The sequence below is a fragment of the Calonectris borealis genome, chromosome 10, assembly GCF_964195595.1.
Source record: "Calonectris borealis chromosome 10, bCalBor7.hap1.2, whole genome shotgun sequence".
Classification (NCBI taxonomy): Eukaryota; Metazoa; Chordata; class Aves; order Procellariiformes; family Procellariidae; genus Calonectris; species Calonectris borealis.
In genome coordinates, this window is record NC_134321.1 from 14,142,135 (window position 1) to 14,166,415 (window position 24,281).

At 53.9% G+C, this 24,281-nt stretch overlaps 1 protein-coding gene and 1 long non-coding RNA gene across 8 annotated transcripts in view; both read right to left on the bottom strand.

Annotated features, from left to right (window-relative positions):
- Positions 1-18,394, bottom strand: part of NCKIPSD (NCK interacting protein with SH3 domain) — a 54,964-nt gene extending 36,570 nt beyond the window's left edge. For 3 of the 7 annotated variants that reach the window (XR_012675031.1, XM_075158947.1, XM_075158946.1), the window contains exon 1: positions 18,156-18,393. Coding sequence is in view for 5 of the 7 variants with exons in the window: in XM_075158947.1 (XP_075015048.1) it covers positions 18,156-18,326 (171 nt within the window). In the remaining 2 variants the exon portion in view is untranslated. Of the gene's footprint in view, positions 1-1,619; positions 1,769-18,155 lie in introns of those variants that run through there. The other 4 variants (XR_012675032.1, XM_075158950.1, XM_075158951.1 and 1 more) reach the window with 2 other exon arrangements.
- Positions 8,190-17,833, bottom strand: LOC142086222 (uncharacterized). Its single transcript, XR_012675033.1, has 2 exons — positions 17,400-17,833; positions 8,190-10,789 (listed from the first exon to the last, which is right to left on the bottom strand). It is a non-coding gene; the product is annotated as an uncharacterized LOC142086222 (long non-coding RNA).
- Positions 18,395-24,281: the final 5,887 nt, after the last annotated feature.

Here is a 24,281-nt window from a genome sequence, read left to right on the forward strand (position 1 = left end):
CCCCAGAGAGAGCACACATGCCCAGGACATGTCGCGCGCCTCTGCTTCCCCACGTGTGGGCTGATGAGAGACCAGAGCATTTCAGAAAACGCACTGGTGTCCTCGCTGTGCAGGCAGCACAACCCCTTCTCCTGCTCTCCTGGGGCTATCAAAAATGTCGCCCCCCTCCCTTTTGAGTCCTTCCACACGTACCGCCGGCGTTGTTTAAATGCACTCACACAGAAGAACTTGCTCAACAGTCTAGAATAATCATACCTTTCAGAAACGCATTTTCTAGACAAACAGGCTGACAGCTGCATCAGCGCAGACAGGCTGAGCCACCCTGCGTGTGCGAGACTCCCACGTTTATGAAAGTGGCCCATTAACGTATGGCAGGCTTTTCTTTGCCACCGCAAGGGGCTGATCCAAAAAAACATAGCATTTTTTTTTTCCTCCTGTCTCCCCAGTTTTTAGTGATCAAAGGCGTTTGCTCTTCTACATGTGCAGGAATCAGTGCCCTCCAGCAGGGCACCCATTCCAGCAGCTGCTTTTGCAGCCGTAGGGGTGCCCACGCAGGGCTGCTGATTTTCACCCTCATGTCATTGCTCTGGCTCTCACTACACGACAATAAAAGACAGACAAAGTTTTGTCTCCAGTGACAGCTCAGTTTTCACGCAGCTGCACTGACACGGACCACTACTGAAATTAGGATATTTATCCTGCTGGCGTACACAGGCACAGGCTGGTTCTTTGTTAACTCAAATCGGAGACAAACGCCACCTCTTAGGTCACATGCCGTTCGTCCCCAGTCACTGCCAGACTGTCTGCGTGCTGTATTCCTTCCAGATTTAAATGATTGTTGCAGCAATATAGAAAAATCAACTAGCCTTTGTCTGTGGCAAAGCGACGTACCAGATATGGGTTCCCCCTTCTGAACCACGCAGCTCAAACAAATGGGCTGAGTTTTGCGTTTTGCATTGCTGTGGGAAATTCAGCTCCTTTCTTTTCCCCTTTTTGCAGCCCCAATCAGAAATTTCTAGCCCCCAAGCTGTTGGCTAAGAGATATGCATTAACTTATTCTTGTCAGCATGAAGATATTGCGCCTTGCGGCACTTGAAAAGGCATGATAAAAACGCAAGTGAAACAATGGGCAACTGTCCTGGTTACTGAGCAAATAAGACGAGAAAAGCTCCAAACAAACCTGCAGCATCTCTGACTCGCTAGCGAGCAAACAAAGACATGGCTGAGCTCTTCTGACAAAGAGGCAGCCCAGAAACAGATCGGGAATTCCTGCCGATATGCTATAGTGGGTTTCTAACAGATCGGTGTTTTTCCACTGGGCGCTGACAGCAGTCACTCAGGCAGACAGCCTGCACAAATGAGACATGGAGAGAAGGAATAGCCGGGGAAAGGGCTTAAGTTGTGCAAATCCCGCTAAAGCAAAAGCCGGAGTTCCTGGCAAAAGAGATATACTAACTAGGGACGGTACAGGCACGAGTGGCATTTGGAATAAACAAAACCCTGCGGGCAGCAGAGGGATGCACAGCAACCAAACTTCAACCGATTTCACTCCCGGGAGCGGCAGTCAGAGAGAAGGGGGCAGAGACACGCTGAGGAACAACGAAATGCATGCAACCCACCACTGCACACTTGTACTTCCCAAGGTGGAAATGCTTCATCCCGGGTGTCTCCAGCCACGCTCAGACCCTCTTTCCTGGCCACGAAGATCAGCATCAGCCACCAATTCCTTCCCCTTGTAATTCTGTGCCCTCCAGTAACCAGAATATGTCTTTTAAGCCAAAACGCTCTGAGAGGATAAAAGCAGAGGAGGTTTTTAAAATAAAGCAGTCAACACATACTTACATACCTTGCCGTTCTCTGCTGCCTTAATTCTTACTGCTTTCAATGCTTCAGGGAACTTCTCTGGCTCAGCCTGTCCCCGGTGAACAGCCCCCAGACAACAGAGCTGCCCCCCTCTTTAGGATTACCTGTTTAGCATCTTTTTGGCACACAATTGTCAAGCCAAGTCAGTATCAGACATGACCAACACTGCATCTGTGCAGGGGAAACTTAGGTTTCCACTTATATATATGTATATATAAATTATACACCCACACATATACGAGAGCTACGATCTACACTGAAAAAGAAAACTGCAGATAGCCTCTACTTTGATGAAAGCTCAGGATTATGAACCAGGATATATCAAGGTGGAAGGAAAGAAGCTGCAGTGAAGTGCTAGCAGTTATTCTAGGACTTTTGACATATTAGCATTAGAAGTTGCAAAAAAAAGCCCAACAGAAGGGGTTGTGCCAGTCTTTGCAAAGTCTTCAGTTTGGTAGCCCACAAAACCGCTGCAGATGCCCTTTGCTCACTGAGATTCAGCACAGCTCCTAGATCACTTGCATGCAATTAGCAGAGGTACATAAGAAAGCCTCTATATTAAGTATAATCAAAAAAGCAACTAATTTCTAACTTCCCAGAGTGCTGGGCAGACTACAAGGTGCTAGTCTCAGCCCATCTTCGTTTTGATTGAATTGGCAAAAATGTGGATGTGGGCTGAAGACCCAGCCGCAGAAACACTCTTTGCAGTTAATCAGGTTTGCCAAGTGGTGCCCCTTGCCAAGGACAAGGGGCAAGGAGAGAGCCCAGAAGAAGGAACGAGCCTGGGAAAACGTGCAAGTTCTGGCTCTTCTTCTGGTTCAGTTTTCCTGCAAAATCTATTTCCATAGCAGAGGTCGTAGCAAAATAATGGGAAGGTGACAGTCATATGAGAGGCAGGACCAAGAAATTCAAATTTCTGCCATGTTCAAGAACTCTTTCCCTTCCCATTCACCTCCGTCCTGGAGTACATTTCCAGCATGTGAGGATCAAGTAAGTAAAGTCTCCAGGGGTCAAGCAGGAAAAACTGCAAGTAAGTTGGCAACTCAACTGATGCGCAAAGACAGATGCAAGAGAAGAGCACGTATGTACGTGTTAACTGAAAGGGACTTTCCTCCTGCATGCCACAGACTGGCACTGATTTAACAGCATCCAGTTACGTGTTTGAGAAAGAGGTAATAACTTGTGATTCATTTTGCAAGGGAATTTATGATTTATCAGCTTTTCTTCCAAAATCCTCCCTCTCCCGTGACCAACCTTCTGGAAAGGGACAGAAGGCGGCAAACTGCAGCTATGATGCTCCTTGGGCATAATTACCCTGTTGTCCAACCCCGAAACGATGGACAAACTGTAAAGCGTCTCTTACTGACTTAAGAGGAAAGGGGAGACTGCAAAAGAAAATTGACCTGCTGTTTCGGCCCCGGTGAACATGGGAAAGCAGACCTGGCAGCGGGCACAGACTAACAACCCAGGAACGCCGGCCAGGCATGAAGGAGAAGGGGCAAGGAGGGTGGACAGGTCACCACCCGAGGGAGCGCAGAACCTGTGGGCTTGGGCATGAACGACCCGAGTCTGCCACGCAGAGAACAAGTGCAGCTTTCTGGTACCCCTTGTGTGAAGAGCCACATGTACTTTATTAAAGCCACTAATGAGGGAAAAGAGCTTCCATCCTCACGGGGCAAACGCAGGAAAGTCATCAGCTAGTTTTATTCCTGGACAGAAGTAAATTGCACAAAATTGTAAACCAGAGACAAATCCCCAGGATCTTTTTAGCAGCGCCGGGATCAGAGCTGCCAGGCCCGGCGCAGCCAGTGCTCCTTCCTCCAAAGCTGCCACTGCGAAGATGAAAACCTGCCTTGCGTTACCGTGAGCAAACCTGAGAGAGGCTTTGGAAAGTTCTCCCCAAACAAAGATGATTCCGGTCGGAAGGATCAAAGGCAGCTTGCTTGCTGCAGGATCGGTTAACAGGCAGGCTAGAAAATAATTTTCCTGTGTCCTGGACTCTGCGTGCGGAGTAAACACTGCCTCTTCTGCCATAAAGGGATGCAGCTCTCCCTGCACACCCCAAAATAAAAAGAAAGCCAGCAGGGCAGGATCAGAAACCACATTAACTCATACAGAAAACCCAGCGCTTTCCTCTGTAACGAGCATTTCTCCAAGTTACCTACGCATCCTACCCGGAACACAGCTTATCAGAGTGATGTGATCAGATCATATCTGGTGACCTACTCCGAAATAAAATGACCCCCAAATCACCATATGGAAAAACCTGAGTATTTGTTTCCAGGAGTAGAATTGCTCCAAGCAACCGCAGAGTAACAGCAATCAGAAAGGCTGGGTTTATGCTGTCCCTCTGCCCAAAGAGAGCAGCTCCACATTCCCGAGCAAAGCTCGTTCCAAGGTGGAGGGATTACTTATAAACAGTCCTTTCACCATCACCCCTTCACACAACTCCCAAGCACATCAGGTAGACCGAGATCCTTGAGGACTTCTCCCACTAATGGCGTTTCAGGCCAGGGACCCAAGAGAGCAAGCACACTTACAAAATTTCTCCAAAGTAGGCGCCCAAAAAACCCCTCATTTCTATATAATGTTCCCATAATAGGGATCTCACTGGCAATTTCTTTTCTGTCCACAGCCCCGCCGGGTCACAGGCACAGATATTTGAAATATCAGTACTAGGAAGCCCCAGGATACCCAACCACGTCCTCCCCAACATTTTCAGACCAGCTCCCCTGTGCTGGGCAGATACTTCCCAACATGGGAATCCCAATCAAGTCTTCAGCCCAAGTAGAACGGCATGTCCAGTCCCAGCAGCCTCCCTCCGGCTGCCAGCAGCCTTCATGACTTTAACCTGGGTACACAATACTCATTAAGGGAATTAAACAAGAAGTATGACAGGTGGGCTCCCAGCAAAAGATAACCCTCAAATGCTCATTTGCGTTCAGGTGGGCCCTTGTAAAGCTAAGGCAAGACAGGACACCTCCTTCTGAAAGAAAACAGGCATCTCCCTCACTCCCCTATCATGGATTTTGGTAGCTATATATTTCGACACATTCAGAGCAGCACTATCGAACAGGGGATGCTATTCATGCTTTTGGCTTATTAGTGCTATACACAAAACTTATATGAAGTTAGGTGTGCCAGCTAATTATAGCAAAGTCATTTAAAGACTGTTGAGGGTGCAGGTGCAGGGCAGCAAGGGAGGGGGTATCAGAGGGGCTGAAATACTCCACGTGGGCTGCGCTGTCAAGAAGTAGATCACGCTAACTGGCCACAGACAAAATACCCAAGTATGCCAACGTGTTTGTTAGTCGAAAGCTGCTCCTGCAAGCACTTTTATTCTTGGTAAAGCGGATGTTTCTGCTGATGCAATCAGCACCCAGACACTCACCAAATCCAGGGAGTCAACACAATTGAGCTTTTTTGGGACAATGATAAAGCTAATGCTACTCATGCCCAAAAATAAACGAAGATACCACTGAGGTCTATAGGAGTGTCTTACAACTGACTGTTACATGCATGATCATAAAGACAGAGCACAAGCCAAAAAAGACCCCAGAAAATTGTGAACTAAAGACCCTGCAGCCTCCTGAGTTGCTTTTTGACTGGCAGACAGCTGGAGTGGACAGCACACGATTTTTCTGTGCTGCAGAACTCAGACAGACTGACAGTTTCCATTGACCTACAAAAGTACCTTGAGAATTGCAAGTTTAGCTATGTTTATCAGAGGAATGAGGCTAACTTGCTGTTATCTCCAGATTCAGTTCAAGAACAAATGCTGAGGTTTGTTTAGTGGGCTTTTTTACCTTAAAAAAAGATTAAAGGGTTCAACTGGATTTGCTGACATTTCACCTATGAGGAAGTAAGAGGTGAATCACGGAAGAAAAGCAATTTGTTAGTGTCCCACACTACCTGCAGGGGAAAAAATAGCCTGCTGCTCTAGCTGCAAGTTATAATCCCATCTCCTTTCGCAGCTTAGAGTGGCACAGGCTCCCCAGAAAACATGAAGAAATGGGAACAGGAGGGGAATGTCCTCTTAGGACATTGTGCTACAGGCAGCAGAACAGCCATAATCCTGTTTTCCTCACTTCCTGAGGCAGTGAACAAAAAACCTGCATTTGTTGGACTGTTCACTTCTCACGCACAAAACTTTCACCCAGCTCATGTGCCTTATTACAGTATCGATTTCTTCATCCACCTCTTCGCATGCCACATTCACCGGTGTCAGCATCCACCTCGCTCAGCGGCATCAGCGAGAGCGAATTGCTGTACTTCAGGAAATCTTCCCAGCCCGTCTTCAGTGGGACAAATCCCGCAGGAAAGGAGACAGCCAGGACTCAGCTCACCTCCACCCAACCCAGCTGGTGGCCCCTCCACAGAGGAGGTCTGGAGCAGGACCCCTCTGGTGCACAAGGGCAGAGAAAGTCGTGGAAGCTGCCTGACAGCAAGCAAGGGGCTACAGTAGCTCTCAAGCTGCCTGGTTTGCACAACCCATGTGCGTGCTGCCTCTCTCCCCCTCCCCTTCCCCCCCCCAAACTCCTCCAGGCCAAGGCTGATCACGCTTTGCCGCTCCTAACTCCCCACGGCCCAGCTATGAGAGGTTTGGGTGGTCCTCCACATCTGAAGAGTCACGCGAGACCAAACAGTGCCAACAGTGGTTTTGTTGGGAAAACTTTTTGCTCAGCCATTAGTAGTGTATTAACAGTATTTAAAAGCTTTTAAAGTGACCAGAGCTCGATATCATTTTGAGATCTTAAGCTTCTGAACGAGAGCTCAAGAACACAGCCAGTTCACACATGTTCATGCACGTAAGAGTCTCAGATGCCAGCCCGTATCACTGGGCAATGCTTCTAAGGGAGCCCAAGACCACAGACAAGATGATGCTTTCCAAAACTGGATGCTGGAGGGGTTTCTTTCCATCCCTGATGTAAAGAATTATACTGTACAGGTCCCTTGATAACAACTGCACAATTATTTCAATGCTGCTGCTATCTCTTGTCACCAAGCTAATGGAAGACAGACAAATGAAATCAATTCACAAAACAAATTAAAGGGGATGCATTTTTCAGTTTAGGTCAATAAAGGCGATTCTGGGGTGGACAAAAACTTCATTACTTAGAACCCAGCACTTCAAGGGATGTTGTTTTTTTGATATCAAATGGAAAAAGTCTTCAGCTACAAACACTTTGATTCAGTCAGGCTCAGGGAAATCCCTAAGCTTCTGCATGAAGTAGGTAATGAATTTTTATGATCATCATTCTTACTTGAGATACTGGGTTTTCATGCAATTATTCTTTTTACATGCTGAAAAATGTGGGCTTCCCTGATACTTGAGCTCCTCCCCCCATACTCCTCAGGGACAGCCAAGCCCGGGGACGGAGGGCAAGGGACCGCGGACCTGCCTTCTGGCGTGTCACTCGGGTGTGATTTATGACCTGGCATAGCACACTCGATGTTCAAACCATGATACCCCCTCCATCCCCCTGCAAACACACGTCCTTTCCTCAGGAGGAGAGGGAAAAAGGGTATCTTCAAGCAGCCTGGAAAACCACAGAATTCACTGAGTTTACCCAAAAAGGAATTGTCACCACATCAGACTGAGAGGCCACGAAGGTTTGCATTTGTTTGCTCAATGGGGAGCTTCAACTTGATCTCTTTAGGCAGCCACCTGGTTTTTACAGGAGCTGCCACAGCTCTCTGTGCAACCACCGCAGCACACAGACACCGCACTGACCTCGACTGACAGAGAGCCCTCTGCCCTGAAAACCTGTCCACCACCATTTCCATCTTCCACGTGTGAGTGGTCACCTGCGTGGCCCATCAAGGCTTTCTTCCATGGGAGGAAGGACACAACTCAGAGGCTGAGCCGTTGCTGGCAGGACAGGCAGAGGAGCTGGAGCAGGCGGCAGCAGCAGCGGGAGATAACTCGACCGCGTTGGCAGCTGTGGATGTATCACCCCACATGCAAACCCCATGGATGAGAATTCAAGACCTTTTCGTCAAGACATCATCCCAGCTTCCAGGTGATCCCCTCCTCCTCGTAGGCGAGTGTCTATTTTTGCACTCTTGCCTCATCTTCTCCCTCATCCCTTTGTTTTTATTCAATATAATAGGAGGCTTGGAGCCGGGGCCTGCTCTCAGGTTTCCATACTACAAGGCACTGTCCCCACTTGTACTAGAAAAAAACCTAAGAAATAATTAATAGCTATTACTTAGAAGAGATCAAATCTGAACCTCAAACCAGTGATTTAGCAAGAAGCGATCCACAGCCTGGAATTATCTAGAGTGCGTAGTCCAACAGCTTAATTTTTTTTTTTTCTTTTAAATTGAACCTCTTGAGTAGCTGAACAAACTGAAACATCAGCCTATGCTGGCATTTCCAGATCACAGGCACAAAAATCGCCATCTCACAGACCGCCTTCACGCACACCAGCCCAGCCTCAGCAGCCCGAGCAGGAAAGGGGGCCGAAGCAGTGCAGATGGGACCCCACCAGCAGGGCAGACACCTATTCAAAAGCACATCTCGCCAGTGCGGAAGGCAGTCTGAGCCCAAGGAACGGGCTCACCACGCTCACAGCTGGGTGACGCTGCCCCTTCAGCTGTACCAGACGGACAGGAGGAAGGACATGAGCTTCACAACTCAGCCATCAAGAAGTAAGCAGCTTCCAAGGAGGAAGGGAGCAACAACTTCTTTTAAACCACTTCAAGAGGCAAACAAATAACCAGGAAAAACAAACCCAGGAACTTCCCACCTCATTCGAAAAAGCCCACACTGCCAAAATTCTACTTCCCCTTCTTGCTTAAGCATTACGTTAAAAGAGAACAAGCATTAGTACTTTGTTCCCTTGCAAGGGAAGCAAACAGCTCTGCCAAGCGAGCTCTGCATTGCAAGGCGCGAACACAGAAGAGCTGAAATGAAGCCAACGCTCCTCTCCTGCCGCAGTGGGTCTTGTCTTTGGGACAACTTTATTTCTCTGTTAGTGTCAACAGGGCTTTGCCCAGAATAGTGCTCAACATCCCCATGGCAAGAAAGCGATGGGGGGTGAAGGGGAGTGGAGAGAAACAGATGCAGTCATGAATCATGTCCTCTGTTCCACTTCTCACATGACAAGCTTCAAAACTCTTTTTTTTTTTTTTTTTTTAAAAATTAAGACAAATTAGGCTTGACAAGTAATGGTCAAAATTTTATTTGTGAGCCACTGGCCGGGAAAGCAAAGCAATGTTCTTCCAGAAGCAGGACTAGGACCCACCACAACTCCCGTTGCAACTCAAGACCAGAGGCAACGAGGGTGGTCAGGGTCCACAGAAAGAATTTCCAGTGGACCTAAGCAGACTGCCACTTCAAATGGGAAGTTTTCCTCTAAAAACAAGCATTTTGCAGCTCCAGATGCCAACTCACGGAGAAAGTGCCAACTCATGGAGAAAGCACCAACTGGGGTCCTCCCGTAGGGCCGGCTCTCTGCCACAGCGCAGGGACCAAACTGATTCTTGCGCCCCGTTAGCAGGAGCATTCAGGAGCTGCCCCAGCAGCAAGCGCAATTATTTCTCCTGGGCCTTGTGACACAGCTTTGTCACCTCCACTCACCAGACCCCTCGTGGAAATGGGACCTCCTTCCCCGTCAGAGGTTTGCGTCCACCATCAGCACAACAGTCTGCACACACAGCCTCAGCAAAGACAGCAACGGCAAGCCCGAGCAGCAGCGTATCACCAGCCCAGCTGGACCAGCATCTCTCCCCGCTGGCACTGCAGCAGTCTCCACCATGTTTACTCATCACCCAACACCGTCCGGTGCGGGCAGCGAGCGGCACAGGCAGCCCTGCCCCGTCCTCCTCGGCAAGGCACCAGCGGCACGCCATCAGAAAGAGATCAGACATGAAAAACCGGGGCAGGTCTGCGAGAGCCTGTGAACTGGGGCTGATTTCCCAGTCCAACAGCAAACGCTTCCAGCCCGCAGAGCCCTTGCAAGTCCGCATACAAATGCGCCTCTTTAGTGAAATAAATTGAACCAACTGCTACTGCCACGGCCAAGAAGAAAGTCTCAATTTAAGATTTTCTCTTTGGAACAAATGCAATGCACAGGCATTTTAATTTAAAAATCTCTGCACACAGAGCTCTATTAGAACCTGTGGCTTGTAAAACTTTGGTTATAGCATTGACAACGTAGGATGTCAGCATCTGTGAAGTCTAATTTTCTTGTGGACTATCTAGTGCTACAGTTGCACACTAAGGCTGCTTCTACTTCCCTCCTTATAAACCCCTCCTGGAATTTACCCTTCTTCTAGCGCCCAGACTGACAGCTCATATGCTGAATGCATAATCCTGGCTGGGAATGACGAAGTTTAAATCCTTTGTGAGGGAGTGAAGCTGGGATGCTCTTAAAAATTCAGGTTTTTATGTACATCTGAGCTATACAAGTAAGGGAAGAAAAAGAGGAGGCTGCCTCTGTTCCAGAACCAGAGCTCTCCTAACAACCACCTCAACAGACAGGTTCAGCTGTTTTCCATGTTTCAGCCACTGACAGATGTAAATACCCATTTTACACCATGGGATTTGACTTTCCCCACAGGCATTAATATGCCCCAGAACTTGCAAGGGATCTTCCTAGGTCAGCCAGCGACCATGATATCGTCTGCTTTTGCCACAGCCTCTCCTCGTGTACAGCCTGCTCTGAGCACGGAGGTTACTCTTCTCTTGCAAGGAGAGTCCTTCACGTTGTTTTCCCATCATCACTAACACCAGCACGCTTTTCTCCAAGGACAAGCAACGTGAATTCCTTCTCCCTGCTCTTCAGTGTCTTGCTCCCTCTGTACTTCACACAGAGCAACAATCACAAGAAAATCCATTTCCATGAACTTTCTGGTTTATACAAATCTCTCCTCCTGCTTTTTTTCTACTAAGAGTTTGTCTGATGGGATGCTGGAAATCCTGGAAGGAAACACAAGAGCGGGATCATGAGAAGAGGTGCACAAACACAAGCACAGAACAGGTGCAGCTCGGCAAGCCCAGAGACGTTCAAACTTTGTGCGCAAAGACATCTGCCAATGCCCTTGGGCTCTGAAAGAGCAGCCGAGGCTGAGCTGTTGGTGCCCTGCTCAAGGTGAGGACAGCATAAGACTGATCTTCTGAAGCACCAGAAGACAGTGACGGCTGCAGGTGGGACACTTTTCAGCAGACCTGTTGTGTAGCACATCCTCCAGCTTGACTTGATGTTAGCACTGTTATTTTAGAGAGACATACCTACGCTGCTGGGCAGTCATCAACAACTTACTTTCCCATGGGCTGACAGCAGTGTTGATCAGCTTAAGTTTGCATCCACTAAATTTCAACATTAATGAGAAATTCAGCTGAGCCACAACCCTCCTGCGTGGCCTCTTGCCCGTATCCTGACTTACAGGCAGGGGAGCAAGGTCTGGCGAAGGAAGCCACTTGCACAGAGTCCCATAGCGAGCTGGTGGCAGATTTGAACAGACTCCAGATTCCCATATGTTAATTACAGAAGCACCTTGCTCAATAAACATATACAATTCAGTCATTACTAGACTTCTTCCTGCAAATGGGGTGAGAGGAAGGGTGTCTGCGTTTGCTGTCCTCCAGGGTCAGCACCTCGCTAGCCATTTTGAATGGATGCTCCTAGTCCAAAACGGGCAGTTCTTCCTTTTGCAATGAGAAGCTGATCATCTTCCAGATGTAAACCAGGCAAGGAAGTCTAGCCATCTTCTCCTGATGAAAAACATTCAAAAACCATACAGCAGGCAGCCCAAAAATCACAAATTTGGTGAGTAAAACTGCAGGCTAACAGCACTGTGCAACAGGGTGAAATGCTCGCAGCAAGACCAGCACTGGAAAGCAGGGGTGCAAATGACCTGGCAGACACTGCAGCCCCGCGGGGAAGCTGGAAACCAGACTGTGCCTATCAGCTCCGGGCAAGTGCCTCTCCAAAGGCCTAGAAGAAAACGGCACATTTCTTTCCAGTCTGCCCCCTCGCCTTGCCCTTCCTCCAAGGCAACCAGAGCCACAGCCACGGCGCTCAGAGCAGATGTGGGCTCTCAGCCCCCCCCTGCTGCTTGCTCACTTCTGACCCAGGCAGCCTTCGTGTTCTTCAACCCCCCAAACAGGCTTAACATTGCCAGCCCAAAGCAAACCCACTGGGACCACCCAAGCGCCCACCAGTGCCACCCCACCCATGCTCAGCCATTCCGCAGCTGCAGGAGCAATAAGCAGACTGCCAACAATGCTCACAGATGGGCGTCCAGGTCACAAAGGCAAATTTTATCTGATATCGAAAAGCCTAATTATTTTTAATCAGAGTAAAAATGAGAAGAACATGTCTTCATAGCCAAGCAAAAACAGGGGCTAAAGATCATTAGCGTATTTCTACTTTAATCATTCTGAACTGTGAAAGATTGCAGAACTTCTGGCTAAAATGTCAAGTCCTTAGCTACAGTAATTAGAAATGGTTATAATTCCCCTGACTGTGTAATTTAGTCTCAAGAATAAAACTTCATCTCAAAGCATTAGCAGCTCTGACATGATAGCATCTCTGTTATTGCGACAGCCCAAAGAAAAATGCTTCATTCTTTCCGTTTCTTGCATGTGTCAAGAAACGCAGCCTCAGCTGCAAAGTGCCACCAGCTGCTTATTGTCCAAAATAAAACTTTATTTTTAGCCTAAGCACTTATTCAGGATCTGTGTGAGTATTGCGATTAAGCTCTTATGCCCATTGTAAGCTCCGTCAAATCTGCAGCAGATGACAAATAATGATGCAGGCTCCAGCGCAGGGGATGGTCCGTACGACAGTCTGCACGATTGTCACCTTCTGTTAAGGAGCAATAAGAGGAACTCTGCCAGGGGTCAGGACAACCGAGTTTAAAGCTGGGTTTTATGCAGATGGAGGGAGAAACTCTTACAACAAAGCACAATTGCCAAAGCTCAGTTTCCAGCGACTGGGGATTTGCTATCAGAACATCTGATCATTTCATTGACGCCTTACAAGCAACTTTGTGCTCCACAACCATCATCGTCTCCACGCTAGCGTGAAAGGTTTGACAGTACCTGAGCTACCACAGCTCGCTGCCTCCCCAGCGGTCCTACACCGGCACCAGCCTCAGCAGGTGCTGCTCCGTCACCGAACCAAAGCATTTGCTATCCTGGCAGAAAAGCAACGAGATTAGAAACAAAGAGTTTTCCAACAAGCCAGTGAACTGAATTCATTGAGAGGGGGCCGACAAGAGCAGAGACAGCACGGGGGAAGGCTGGACAGTGGGGCCGGGCGTAGGATGTGGGATCAGGCTCGAGGAGTGGCCGCGAGCTGCCAGACTCATCCTTGAGTCCTGGCATGCCCTGGTTTGCAAGGAAAGCAGCTCCTACACTACCTCACTCTGCACAACGCGTTCAATCCCGAACCCATGTCAATGCTACAACACGAACCAGGACGAACGGGTTTCCTGCAAACAGAGAGAGCTCAAAATTCATTCCTTCGCAGAAACCTTTCTTCTCTTTGCTGCTTGGGAAGAGAAACACCATTCCTGCGCCTGCCCGGCCAGGACTACCTGTACTCTGCCGCTGTGCACTTGCTCATGCTGCAGGAGAATTTCAAGTTGTTGCTAGGCTGCACAAAGCAGTCTCTTATTTTTATCACATGCCTGTTTATTCTTGTAGAAAAAGATACGGCAAACAGCAATCCAAGGCATCCTCAAAATGCTTGTTATACTCTCAGCTGGGTCCATTTTCTCACCAGACGGTCCAAACCTTTTTGGCCATCAGCATACGCACCTCCGCACCCAGACAGCCCCCTTCTCGCTCCTCCAGCGGTACAACATGAAACTGTGACCGACCAGAGAAGGCCTCAGCTGAGCAGAGAATCTAAACCCACATTGCAAACAATTTTTCAGTTATTCCAAATAAACTTCAAGTAATTTTGAAAAGGCTATTAATAATAATTTCAAAACTATTTCCTAATACAGTTTAGCCAGCATGCTAAACCATTCCCACTTCACCAGGAAACACCGCCCTGCAACTTAGAACTTATTTTTGCACCCCTGACATTTACCAATACAGCATTTTACAGCTGCCGTTCCCCTCCTCGGCATGTAATATTAACGCTTCCATTGATGGGGAATACAGCCTGGGTCAGCGCAGACAAGAGACAAGGCAAGACCAGCCATGGTGCCTGGCGAAGACGAGAGCTGCAGCAGGCTGCTGCTCCCGTACGTGGGTCCCACGGCCAGCAGCAGACCACTGGGGCCAGCCCCTGCCCTGCTGCCTGCTGCACCGGGAGCAGAGCAAATAAGTCTTCCTAGCAGGCCAAGTGTCACCCCTAGTTTGGCATCCTCAAGGACAGCAGCTCACTTCGCACTCCTTGTGCTGCTGCGGCACAGCCTGAAGCCTTCAGCCAAACCTGGAATAACTCCAGAGTCCTGTTACGAAATTACATATCCCCTCATAACGACAGCAACATATTTAACCCAAAGGAAGGACCCTTATTATTTGCTAGACTCGGCATTTGTCCCTTCCTGACACTGAATGAACCTCCTGCTCCTAAGGAAACTTTCTAAACTGAACCTTTTACTGCTCCGTATAGAGTTTTGAAAGGCCTGTCTTCTGCAGTGACTGTCTGACTCCAGAGGACACCATAAGCTCCAATTTAACCTCCACGTTTTTCTACCACTCATACATCGCTTAAGCATCAGCACACAGCTGGAGACAAAAGACCAACCTCGTGCCAACGGGCACCTTTCCATTCCATCAGAAGCCATGGCACTCATGCCGACAGCTTCGCTGCAGCATATCTGCCTGGCATTAGGCATTAGCATTTGTCTCCTGCTCCGTCAATAGCTGGAGGCAATTATCCTACGTGCTGTTGCTGGCCGCAGCGCCGGGTACACGTTTTCACTTGTCTCAGCAGCAGCACCTGTCAGTCCCCGAGTTCGTTACAGCTTTGCTCGCTACTGCCGTGCCTGCCGGCGTCGCCACTCGAGATCTCCACCGTGGGCGTGCAGAGCTGGCGTTCAGCCGCGTGCGAGGCCGGCGTTTCGGCAAGCAGCTCGCTCTGCTTGCGGTTCACAAGCTGCCCCCGTTCGGTAGCACACGGCCCGATCCTTCCCTCTCGCTGCTTGATGGGTTCAGTACCTGTCCCCAGAATGGCACTCGACTTGAAATGACTCTTAATAACCCACAACTAAGCTAAAGGAGCTAAAAGGGAACCACGGAAGAGTAAAACCAGCAGAAATATCAGCTGAAGTTGGGTGTTTCTAATTGACCCAAATCATCTGTATCTTCTGGTGCCCTGGCTTGGCCCTAAATTGTTTTTTAGAGGCATTATATGTTTCTAAAAAGGCATTATATGTTGGGGTTTTTTCCCCCCTACAACTAATCCTCTTTTAATAGCAACACTGAGCCACAAGGATTTCAGTACAAAATTCTGCTGCATTTGCAACGAGACAACATCAGCCAAGAATAAGCTTTAAATAATAAACAGGAATTATTTTTTCCTCCAGAGAAGCCAAGACATGAATTTCCCATATCTATGAAAGCTGAGCAAAAAAACCTGAAAATCGAGAGGAGCTCGGAAGAAAGCTAATGCTCCTAATAGTGGACGACAGCAGCAACAGCAGCCCAAGCCTCTCCCCTGAGCATCCTCTCAGCGGCGGTCTGCTGCGAGGGGCTTTCGGGAGATTTGCTGCTGTTGGCTGCGACTGTTGTGCAACCTATTGCTCACCTGGAACCTGACTGCACTGCTAACGAAGGCCAAGGCTTACTTTTACAATGGTGACTCCTGTTGGCCGCTCTCTCTCCCTGCTAAGCACGCTAACACTAATCATTAGCTATGTTTTTTCTCTGTTGCGATTGGGGCGGCATTAATTGCCTCCCAAATAGCTGTCACTAATTAGTCTCAGTGCCCTTATTAAATCGAAACTGGGTGACAAATTGTTTGCCCTCTCATCCCGGACATTCAGCAGTCTCAAGCAAGCTTTCCGCAAGCAGATGCCTTCTCCCATGAATAAAAGGGGGTTCTGCCTTCAGATCAGCTCTTCAGAGCTGGCAGGATGCAACAGCGGAAGGAAAGTCACGGACACAGAGCATTACTGCAACTGCAGAGCAGCAAATTAGATCTGCTGCCTCATGCACCATCAGGCAAGTTCTGGGGCCGGAAAGTTAATGGCCAAAAAAAGACGAGTGTATTCAGGAAAGGCTCTTCTGTTTCCTGCTACCAGGTCTAAGGGCATTTGGGAAAGTTACATCTGAACTAGAGGAGAGCGCTCACAAAGTCACCGGCAATGCTGCTTTAATATTAATGAATTACTAACAGACTGTCGGGAGTCAGCCGTGGCACGCTGCACGCTATCCTAAGGCTATAGCAAAACATAATCTGACAAATGAATGTAAAGTCAGCAAAGAAATGCTTTTCCTGTAAGATTTTGAAACTGGTACGAGCGAGGTGGAGAGATGCAGGAAGGCTGCTCCAGAAGGCAGCCTGGGAGAAGGCTCCCGCACCTACGGCAGCGAGAAGACGCCATGCCACACAAGCAAATGAAGCAGGGGACTGCAGCGAGGAAACTCACGAGCAGCAGCCTGGAGCTATGCCACCGTGGGGTTTTAAAATCTAGTAGTTTAATAAGGTCTTTGCTCTGTAACTAAATAGCTGCTCCTGTAAATAGCTTAAGGGCTTATTGATGGACAAGATGTCCCCTCCTGTCAGGCCATCCTGCCAGGCTGCAGAAGAGCCCCAGCCTTGCAGGAAGGCCGGCTCCTGAACCAAGCAGCCGGCAGAGAGACCCGGCATCGCCCTAACACACGTACGCGCTCCCCAGGTAACGTTCATCTCACTGAAGTGTTCTGCAGAGCACACACCCACACTTACAGGCTGAGTTACTGCTAATCAGAAATTCAGCGTCTGAAGGAGCATCAGCAGCACACTGAAATAAAAGGGTTTGTCACCATTTTCAGCCAGACATTAAAAGGCCCGTTTGTAACATTCTCGTGCATTCATGTGCAGTTACCCATTCACTGATGCAAGGAGTTTTCTGCATGCAGTTCCCACAGCTATCCCCTGAGGCCCAGAAGTATAAAAAACCCATGAATTGGCCTTATATGAAAGGCCTGTTTTAATTTCAGAAGCCATGCTGTCCCTCAGAAGCCTCCACTAAACAGCCCCCTGCACTGTACAAGCCATAAGCAACCTCTCTGCCACGACATCCACGCGGGCACAGGGCTCACACCCGCAGCTGCAGCAGCCAAAAGGTGCTCTCCCTCCTCTGACCCCAGTTAGGGCTGCAGTAGCCTGCTCGGACTTTCTGCAGTTACCAGAATCACCGACTTGGCTGTAATTACTGTCACCGCAGGCTCAAGCAGCTGCCATGGCTTCTCCCAGTGCCTAGGACAGTGCAGGTCTGTTATCGGTATCACGGTGTGTTGGTGGAAGGAGGAGGACGATCACCCCCTTGCTGCCCTCACGGTGCTGGGGTGCTGCGCAAGCAGAAACCCCCGTGGCTGAACGGCTAGCACGGAGACGGCCACACAAGCGCCGCGTACTTACACCAACTGGGGCTGCGAGTTGGCAGACTGCAGGGTTATGGAGCCATCATGTATGCTCCTGGGAGGAGGATGCCCCTCACCATCTCCCCAGGGCACCACCTAGGCATTTTTCAGTCTCCCTCTCACACTTCTGCAGCAGTGAGGCCAGCCCTTCAGCCCCTCGGCTCCTAACCTGCAAGTCAGCACCCAGGGGACCCTCACCTAGCCCATCTCCTCCAGATTAAGCTGTGGAGCTTCCATTTTGTCCCTGACCTGCAGAGCTGGTGCTCCCCAGACCTCGCTCTCCGAACATGACACCCACAGAAGATGCCTCCTGCCTCCCTTTAAACTCCCGATTCTCACCCCCGGCAGGAACACGATGTCCCAAAAGGTTCCCGTGCGCTGAAGTCCCCTGCAGCGGGTGACCACAGGACCACACCCCCCACCTCTCCCAAGCAAGGCAGCGCCAGAGAAGGGACGGGGAGCAGCCAAGGCAGCGCGCCGGGTTGCTCCAGACCGCCCAGCTGCTCCTCCACCACCCGCCCCAGCACCACCCCAGGCTGGGGCCGGTCTTTAGCAAGGAAGCCCGCTGCCAGCCCCGCAGCCCCGCTGCCAGCCCCGCAGGCCGCCCCCCGCCTGCGAGGGGGCAGAGGGAAGAGGTGCCCAGCCCCAGGACCCCCGGCCCCCGGCGGTGCACACGACGGCCGGCACAGCCGCCTCCCCCGCCAGCCCGCACCCTGCCGGGTCTAGGCCCCGCGGCCCGCCCGGCCCGGCCCACCTGCAGCCGCTGAAGGTAGGAGGCCGGCGCGTAGCCCGTCTCGCCGGAGCCGGCGCGGGTGACGAGCCACCAGTGCTGGTTGCTGCGCTCCAGCAGCAGGAAGGTCTCCCCGGCGGCGAAGGGCAGCGAGTTGGGCTCGGCCGAGCGGAAGCTGTACAGGGCCCGGTACATGGCGGCGGCGGCACCGGCACCTCCGACCGCCGCGGCCCGGCTCGGCCCGGCACGCCACGCCACGCCCCCGGCGCCGCCACGCCTCCGCACGTCACCGCCGCGCCACGCCCCCGCAGCGCACCGCACCGTACCGCCCCCTGGCGGCGCGGCGGCGCCGCTCCCGCCGCCTCCGGCCGTCCCGGGTGCGCGGCCCCGCCCCGCCGCCCGCTGCGCCCCGCCCCCCCGCCGCCGCCCGGGAGCGCGGGTGCGGCGCGGCAGGGGGCAGCAGCGGCCCGCGGAGCCCTGCGCGGTCCCGCCCCGGCCCTGCCCGCAGCCGCGGGGGAGGCGGCCGGGCCCCCGGGCGCGGGCCCCCTGCGGACAGACCGTCGGCAGGACCCGGCCTGTTGGTGTCCGGGTGTCCCTCCGCCATCGCGGCTTTGCCTGGGGCGCTGCCGGCCCCTGGGGCTCGGCCAGAGCCTGGTCGCTGCTCCCGCCTCCTGCCCATCGCCCGCCCTTGCACCGGCCCGTCTGACCACCACGTCCGGGCTGAACGTCCTCCCTTGCCACAGTCACATCGCTTCCCCGCCCCAAACTCTGCCCCCTCTCCTCCTCCCTCCATCCCCGCCGTGCCCAGCTCCCAGCCCAGCCGCGTGCCTCCCGAGAAGCCCCTTCCTCTGGGGGTCCCACACTTCAGCAACCAGTGCCATTGAATCCCCAAAGTCCCCGTGTGTCGGCGAGCCCCCACCCCGGGCACTACGCTCTGCTCCAGCACATGGGGGGCTTCACCCTGGGTGAGGTCCCCGGGGACGGTCCCTTCGCCCTGCGCAGAACAGCCGTGCCCTGCCACCCCCAGCATGGACACAGGGCACAGCCAGAGCCGGCGCCGGGCCCCAAACTGTGCCCCGCGGCGGAGACAGTGACCTGGCGCGTGGCCGTGGGGCCGTGGGTGCACTGCCCGTCGGGCCAGCAGCTCTCGGAGAGGACACAGCCGCCCCCAGCCCCGTCCACCTCTACGCCTTGACGCCCCAACAAGAGAACAACTCTTTGGGCCACCACCCCAAGCAGCCCAAGACCCCTGCGAGCCCCCCCCAGATATCAGCAGCTTCCCTCAGGCCCCCGCTGCCCTTGCCGGGGGTCCGAGCCCCTCCTGCTGCCCTAGGGACAGCCCTGCAGCGCATCGCCCCCCTCCCTCTTCCCCAGCCAGGGCTTTCTCCGTGCTGCCTTAGGGACAAGAGGAATTTTCCACCTGGCAAAGCCAGCACCGAGGGCCCAGCACGGGGCTGACAGCAGCGAGGAGGGGGGGGTCTGGTTACAGCATCCCAGCGGGGCTGGTACACATGCACCTGCAGCCGAGCCCACCGCAGAGACGCCCCTCACCCATCCTGTCCACCCCTGCCATCCTGCCGGGAAACGGGGTTGGAGGGAAGCAGAGATCAAGCCCACAGACCCCCGCTCCTAGCAACAGGGGAGTTTAATTCATCCAGAAACCATCAACAATCAAATCCAGTTATACAATAAAAGCCAGGCTTGCGGCTGCCACAGCCCCCTGCCCGCTCCCAGCGCAGCCTCCCCTGCCCCCCTGGTTTTCCCAGCACTGCCGGTGAGGTAATTCTGACTGAGCCTGGAGGTGAGGATGGAGGGTGGACCGGGAGTGTGTGGTTGCCTAGGCTCCGCCGCTGCGGGCAGTGTACCAGGAATCGCCGGCGGTGTACCGGCAATGGCGGCAGTGAGCTGAAGCCTGTCACATTTGAGCTGGAAAGGCGATGGGGCGCTTTGAATGGGAATTGTGAGGTGCAGCTGGGGCTGAATCCTTCAGGAGCCTTTCAGGGTCTGGGCTTCATGCCTGGTCACAGTCCTTTCCAGACGCCCAGTGGGACACGGCATGATGGTGGACAAGGGGTGGGCAGCCAGGGAACAGCACTGCGGGAGGGCAAACCCGACCCCTGCCCATGACACCGCAGCCTGCCCCAGCTTTGGCTGCGGTGTTTGCCCTGCCGTGGGGTCTGCCCGCAGCCATGTCCCTGCTCCAGGTAAGCCCCGGCCGCTCCCTGGTGCAAGCCCAGCTCCTGTTTGTGCTGGGATAATGGCGCTTTATTTCCATGAAGTGGGCAGCACAGGCTCTGCCGGGAGGCGAAGGCAGCTGGGGGGGATGCAGGCACCCACCTCCAACACACATGGCAGCAGCACCCCGGCCTCTCCCTCTCTTTGTCACAGCATGCCAGCTCTGCCAGCCAGCGGCCGGGAAGGAGCCCAGATTTCCTCCGCAAGGGCTCCTGCAAACCCTCCTGCACCCGGGTATGATGCACCAGGGGCAAAGAGCCTCCGAGGGCATTGGGAGCCCAGGGTGGATTCCTGCTGTTGAGGAATCGGCTCTGAATTGCAAGCTCCGGGTGATTTATCTTGGACAGGGAGGGGCAATGAGCAGGGATCCCGCTGCGTCATTTGCGGGTGACTTTTAAAGCCGAACTTGAGACCTCAGTGATAACGCTTGCATCCCTTGCCCTCAGAGCCGTGGAGAGCAGGATCGTCATGAGCACTTGAAGAGCTCGGTGCGTGCACGGCATGTGCACATGCACGCATGCTGCGGCCGAAGCACTGGCAACCCCACGCACCCGCTTTCCTCCGGGGCCGCGGAGGGGAAGCGTTGCACAACAGCACTCATATGATTGAAACACAAACTTGCCAGCTCCACGTACACTTATATAATTCTGCACTGCCTGATCGTCAACATGTTGCAAAACAGCAGCGGGATCAATCGTTCTACTTTTAGGTATACAAATATTATTGTACTCCCACCAGCCCTCTCTGGGTGAAAAGTCACACGGGGTGGGAGGTGCTGTGGGGACCCCAGGCCCATGGCTACGGGGACAACACCGCCAGCGTGTTCTGCGGAGTCTGGGGGTGTCCATGAGCGGGACAGGGAGGCACTGGGATGTGTCTTGGGCATGCCCCTATTTCCCGATGTCCTGGCAGCCCTCCCTCCTGGAAAACCTCATTAAAAGGCTGCAGATGGGACCCCCCCCAACCACCCTGCTGAGCAGAGCGGGACCATCTGGGGAGGGGTCGGTGCCCTGCCTGCGTTACAGGAGGGACAGCCCTGCCTTGCTCCTGCAATCCCAGGGCACAACTGGCAGGGTGGGACAGCCCCGGCCCCTCCGCGGGCAGTGCCACCGGCCCTCGCCTGCTCCAGGGATGCTGCCAGCAGCTCCCACAGCTCCGCTGGAAGCTGGTCCAGCCACCTCCTCTAGGGAAGGAGGTTTGCAGGTGGGAGAGCTGCCAAGGCTGCCATGGACCAGGGGCACCTCCGCAGCGGAGCAGGAGGACGAGCCACACGAGCCACGGGGCTGCGCTCTGCCTGCTCGCCCATAGCCGGGCCAGCCCGGACTGCGGCACACGTGGCAGCTGGGCACTCAGGACACATGCATGTCCCTGCTCCCGAGCGAGATGTGGAGCTGGGCTCTCACACGGGGGGCAGGGACAGGCTTGGGCAGCTCTGTGCCCTGTGCCATGTGTACACCCCTGAGCAAGCAGGGTGGCAGAGTGGCTGGCGGCCAGGAGCGCAGCCCCACGTCCAGCCCGCGCAGTGCACGCACCAGCATTGCTTACAGGACATCCCACCCCTCCAACTACATCTGCTCCCTTACGGGAAAAGCCCCAAAACCAGCGCTGCCTCCCAGCAGCAGGGAAGGGTGCTCTACCAGGCAGGGGCAAACCTCTCACCAGGGACACGGCTCCATGCTGAGCCCAAAAACACCAGCGAGGGGCTGCTCTGCCAGCGGCTGCTCCCCGCAAAGCCTGAAGCATGAAGGACCGAAGGCGTCAGGGCGGTGGGTGGCTCCAGGACCCGCTCTGCTCCGCTTGCCCGTGGGGCCGGGGTGTCCGCATGGGTCCTTGCGCAACCCATCGCACGAAGCCCGTGGCGGGGCTGGCAGGGGCCCAGGCCCCTCCTGCGGCCGGGAGGAAGGAGCGGCCAGCGGCTGCCAACAGCTGCGCTTCCTGGAAACGAAGAAGACAGAAGGTCGGGCGAGTTGAGGGATGGCGGCGGGGGGACCAGAGGGATGCTGCGGGAAGGATTGAGGTGCTGCGGGTTGCAAGGCGAGCAACACACAGCCCGGCCTGCGCTGCAGCTCCACTTCGGGAAAACAAGCTCCTTGGCTGCGTGCAGCAGTGCCCTGTTCTTCGTTAAGGTCCCCGCTCGCGTCCTGACCTGGCGAGTCCCCCGCTGGCCCACACGCTCTGCCTGCTGGCATGGCCACCAGCCACAGGACAGGCCCTGCCTGGCTCTCCCCTGCCAGGGCAGCTCTGCAGGCTCCAACGCCGCACTGCAGGAATGGAAGTTTCAGGGGAATACCACTTTTTCTGCTGTCAGCTCAGCAGCCAAGCACCTCCCCTGTGGTCCAAAATCTGGGTGCAGGCAGAAGGCATTTGATGGTGGGAGAAGGGGGGGGACCTGGGGTAAGGTGCTTGGTAGCGAGAGCGCAGGGTGCAGCGCAGGGCGCAGCACCGCGCCCCAGGCTCCCCATGCCATCCTTCCTGCCGCACGGCTGCCAGGGCGAAGGAGTTCTCGGGTTCGTGTCTCTAACCAAGCCAATGCTGCATTGCCCAACGTCATCCTTCTCGCATCCTTCCCCCGTTGCACACGTGCCGGCCAGGGAGGAGCTGCAAAGCAAGGGCTTGCCTGGGGTGCTGCGGCAGATCCTGGCCCTGTGGGCTGGAGGAGCTCCCCTTTCAACAAGAGGTTGAAAAGACCCTGCAGGGCCAGCACAGCCTGTCACAGCTCGGCCGGTGGGGACATTGCTATGGTGCAAACTCAGGGAAAAAAAGAGGACAGAGCCCATGGCCCCATCTGGAGCTGGCAGCCCAGCATGGCAGACACCAGCCTGCATCGCGTGAGGCTGCCTGCCAGCATGGCCCTTTGCTGCCCACGCTGCCCATAGGGCAGGGACTGTGGCCCTGCTCGCACCCCTCACCTGAGGGAGAGCCCTGGGCAGGGGGTGGGTGCAGCAGGCGAGGGGTGCCGGGATGGGGATCCCCGCTGGAGGAGCAGGGTGCTGGGCGTGATGGGGGCTGGCACCGAGCACCCTGCTGGGGTTTGCTCTGCCCTCTTGCAGGCAGCAAAGTTGCAGGCTGCAAGCAAAGGCGGCTGCGGGAGGCCCCTTAGCCAATCCTCATTTCCATACAATTCAGGGAAGGCGGCTTCGCCCCCGGCAGCTCCCAGCCGGGGACACAAGCTGTGTCCCCTCTGCGCTGCCCTGCGTGGCTCCAGGCTGGGGCTCCGCTGCAGCTGACCAAGTGGCAGTGCGGGACCCTTGGCGCCCTGTGCCGGGGATGGACCCATGCGCAGGATGGGTGGACACCTGCCCCCAGCCCCGCTATGGCATCACCGTAGAAATGGCTTAAAACCAGTTTTACTAATGCCCAGTCACTTGAGCCCACCACTGTTAGAAACAGCGAAGGCACAGCTGCTCAGCCACACACAGCGCCTGCCATCCCCAAAGCAGTGGGTGCCACAGAGCTGGAGGGCACAGGGTGCCTCTGCGCCCGTGCAGTGGGTGTCACCGTGTCCCCAGCAAGGCTTGGGGCAGCAGGATGTGCTCTGTGCCTTGCTGGGGCCCGAGGACTTTGCAGCCCTGGGGCCATGGGGTGAGCAGGGCGGATTGCTCTCCCTTGGGCAGGGGTCACAGCGATGTCGTGGCACGGCCCTGCGGGGATGCCGCTGCCCAGCCACGAGGAAATATTTTGCTCTTGCTCTACAAAAGCCATTTGTGTGTCCCTCCCTGCTGGCAGGGACCCAGCTCGGGGGAACAAGTCCAGCAGCTACTCAAGAGGCAGCAGCACAGGATGGGGACAGCACGGGGATGGAGGTGTCCTCTTCTCTCAGACCATGGGCTGTCCCTTGCCTCTTCTTGCTCCTGCCCTGCCCAACCCCAATGCTGGGGTGGCCACCTGCCAAAATGTCCTGGCCACTGGGGCAAG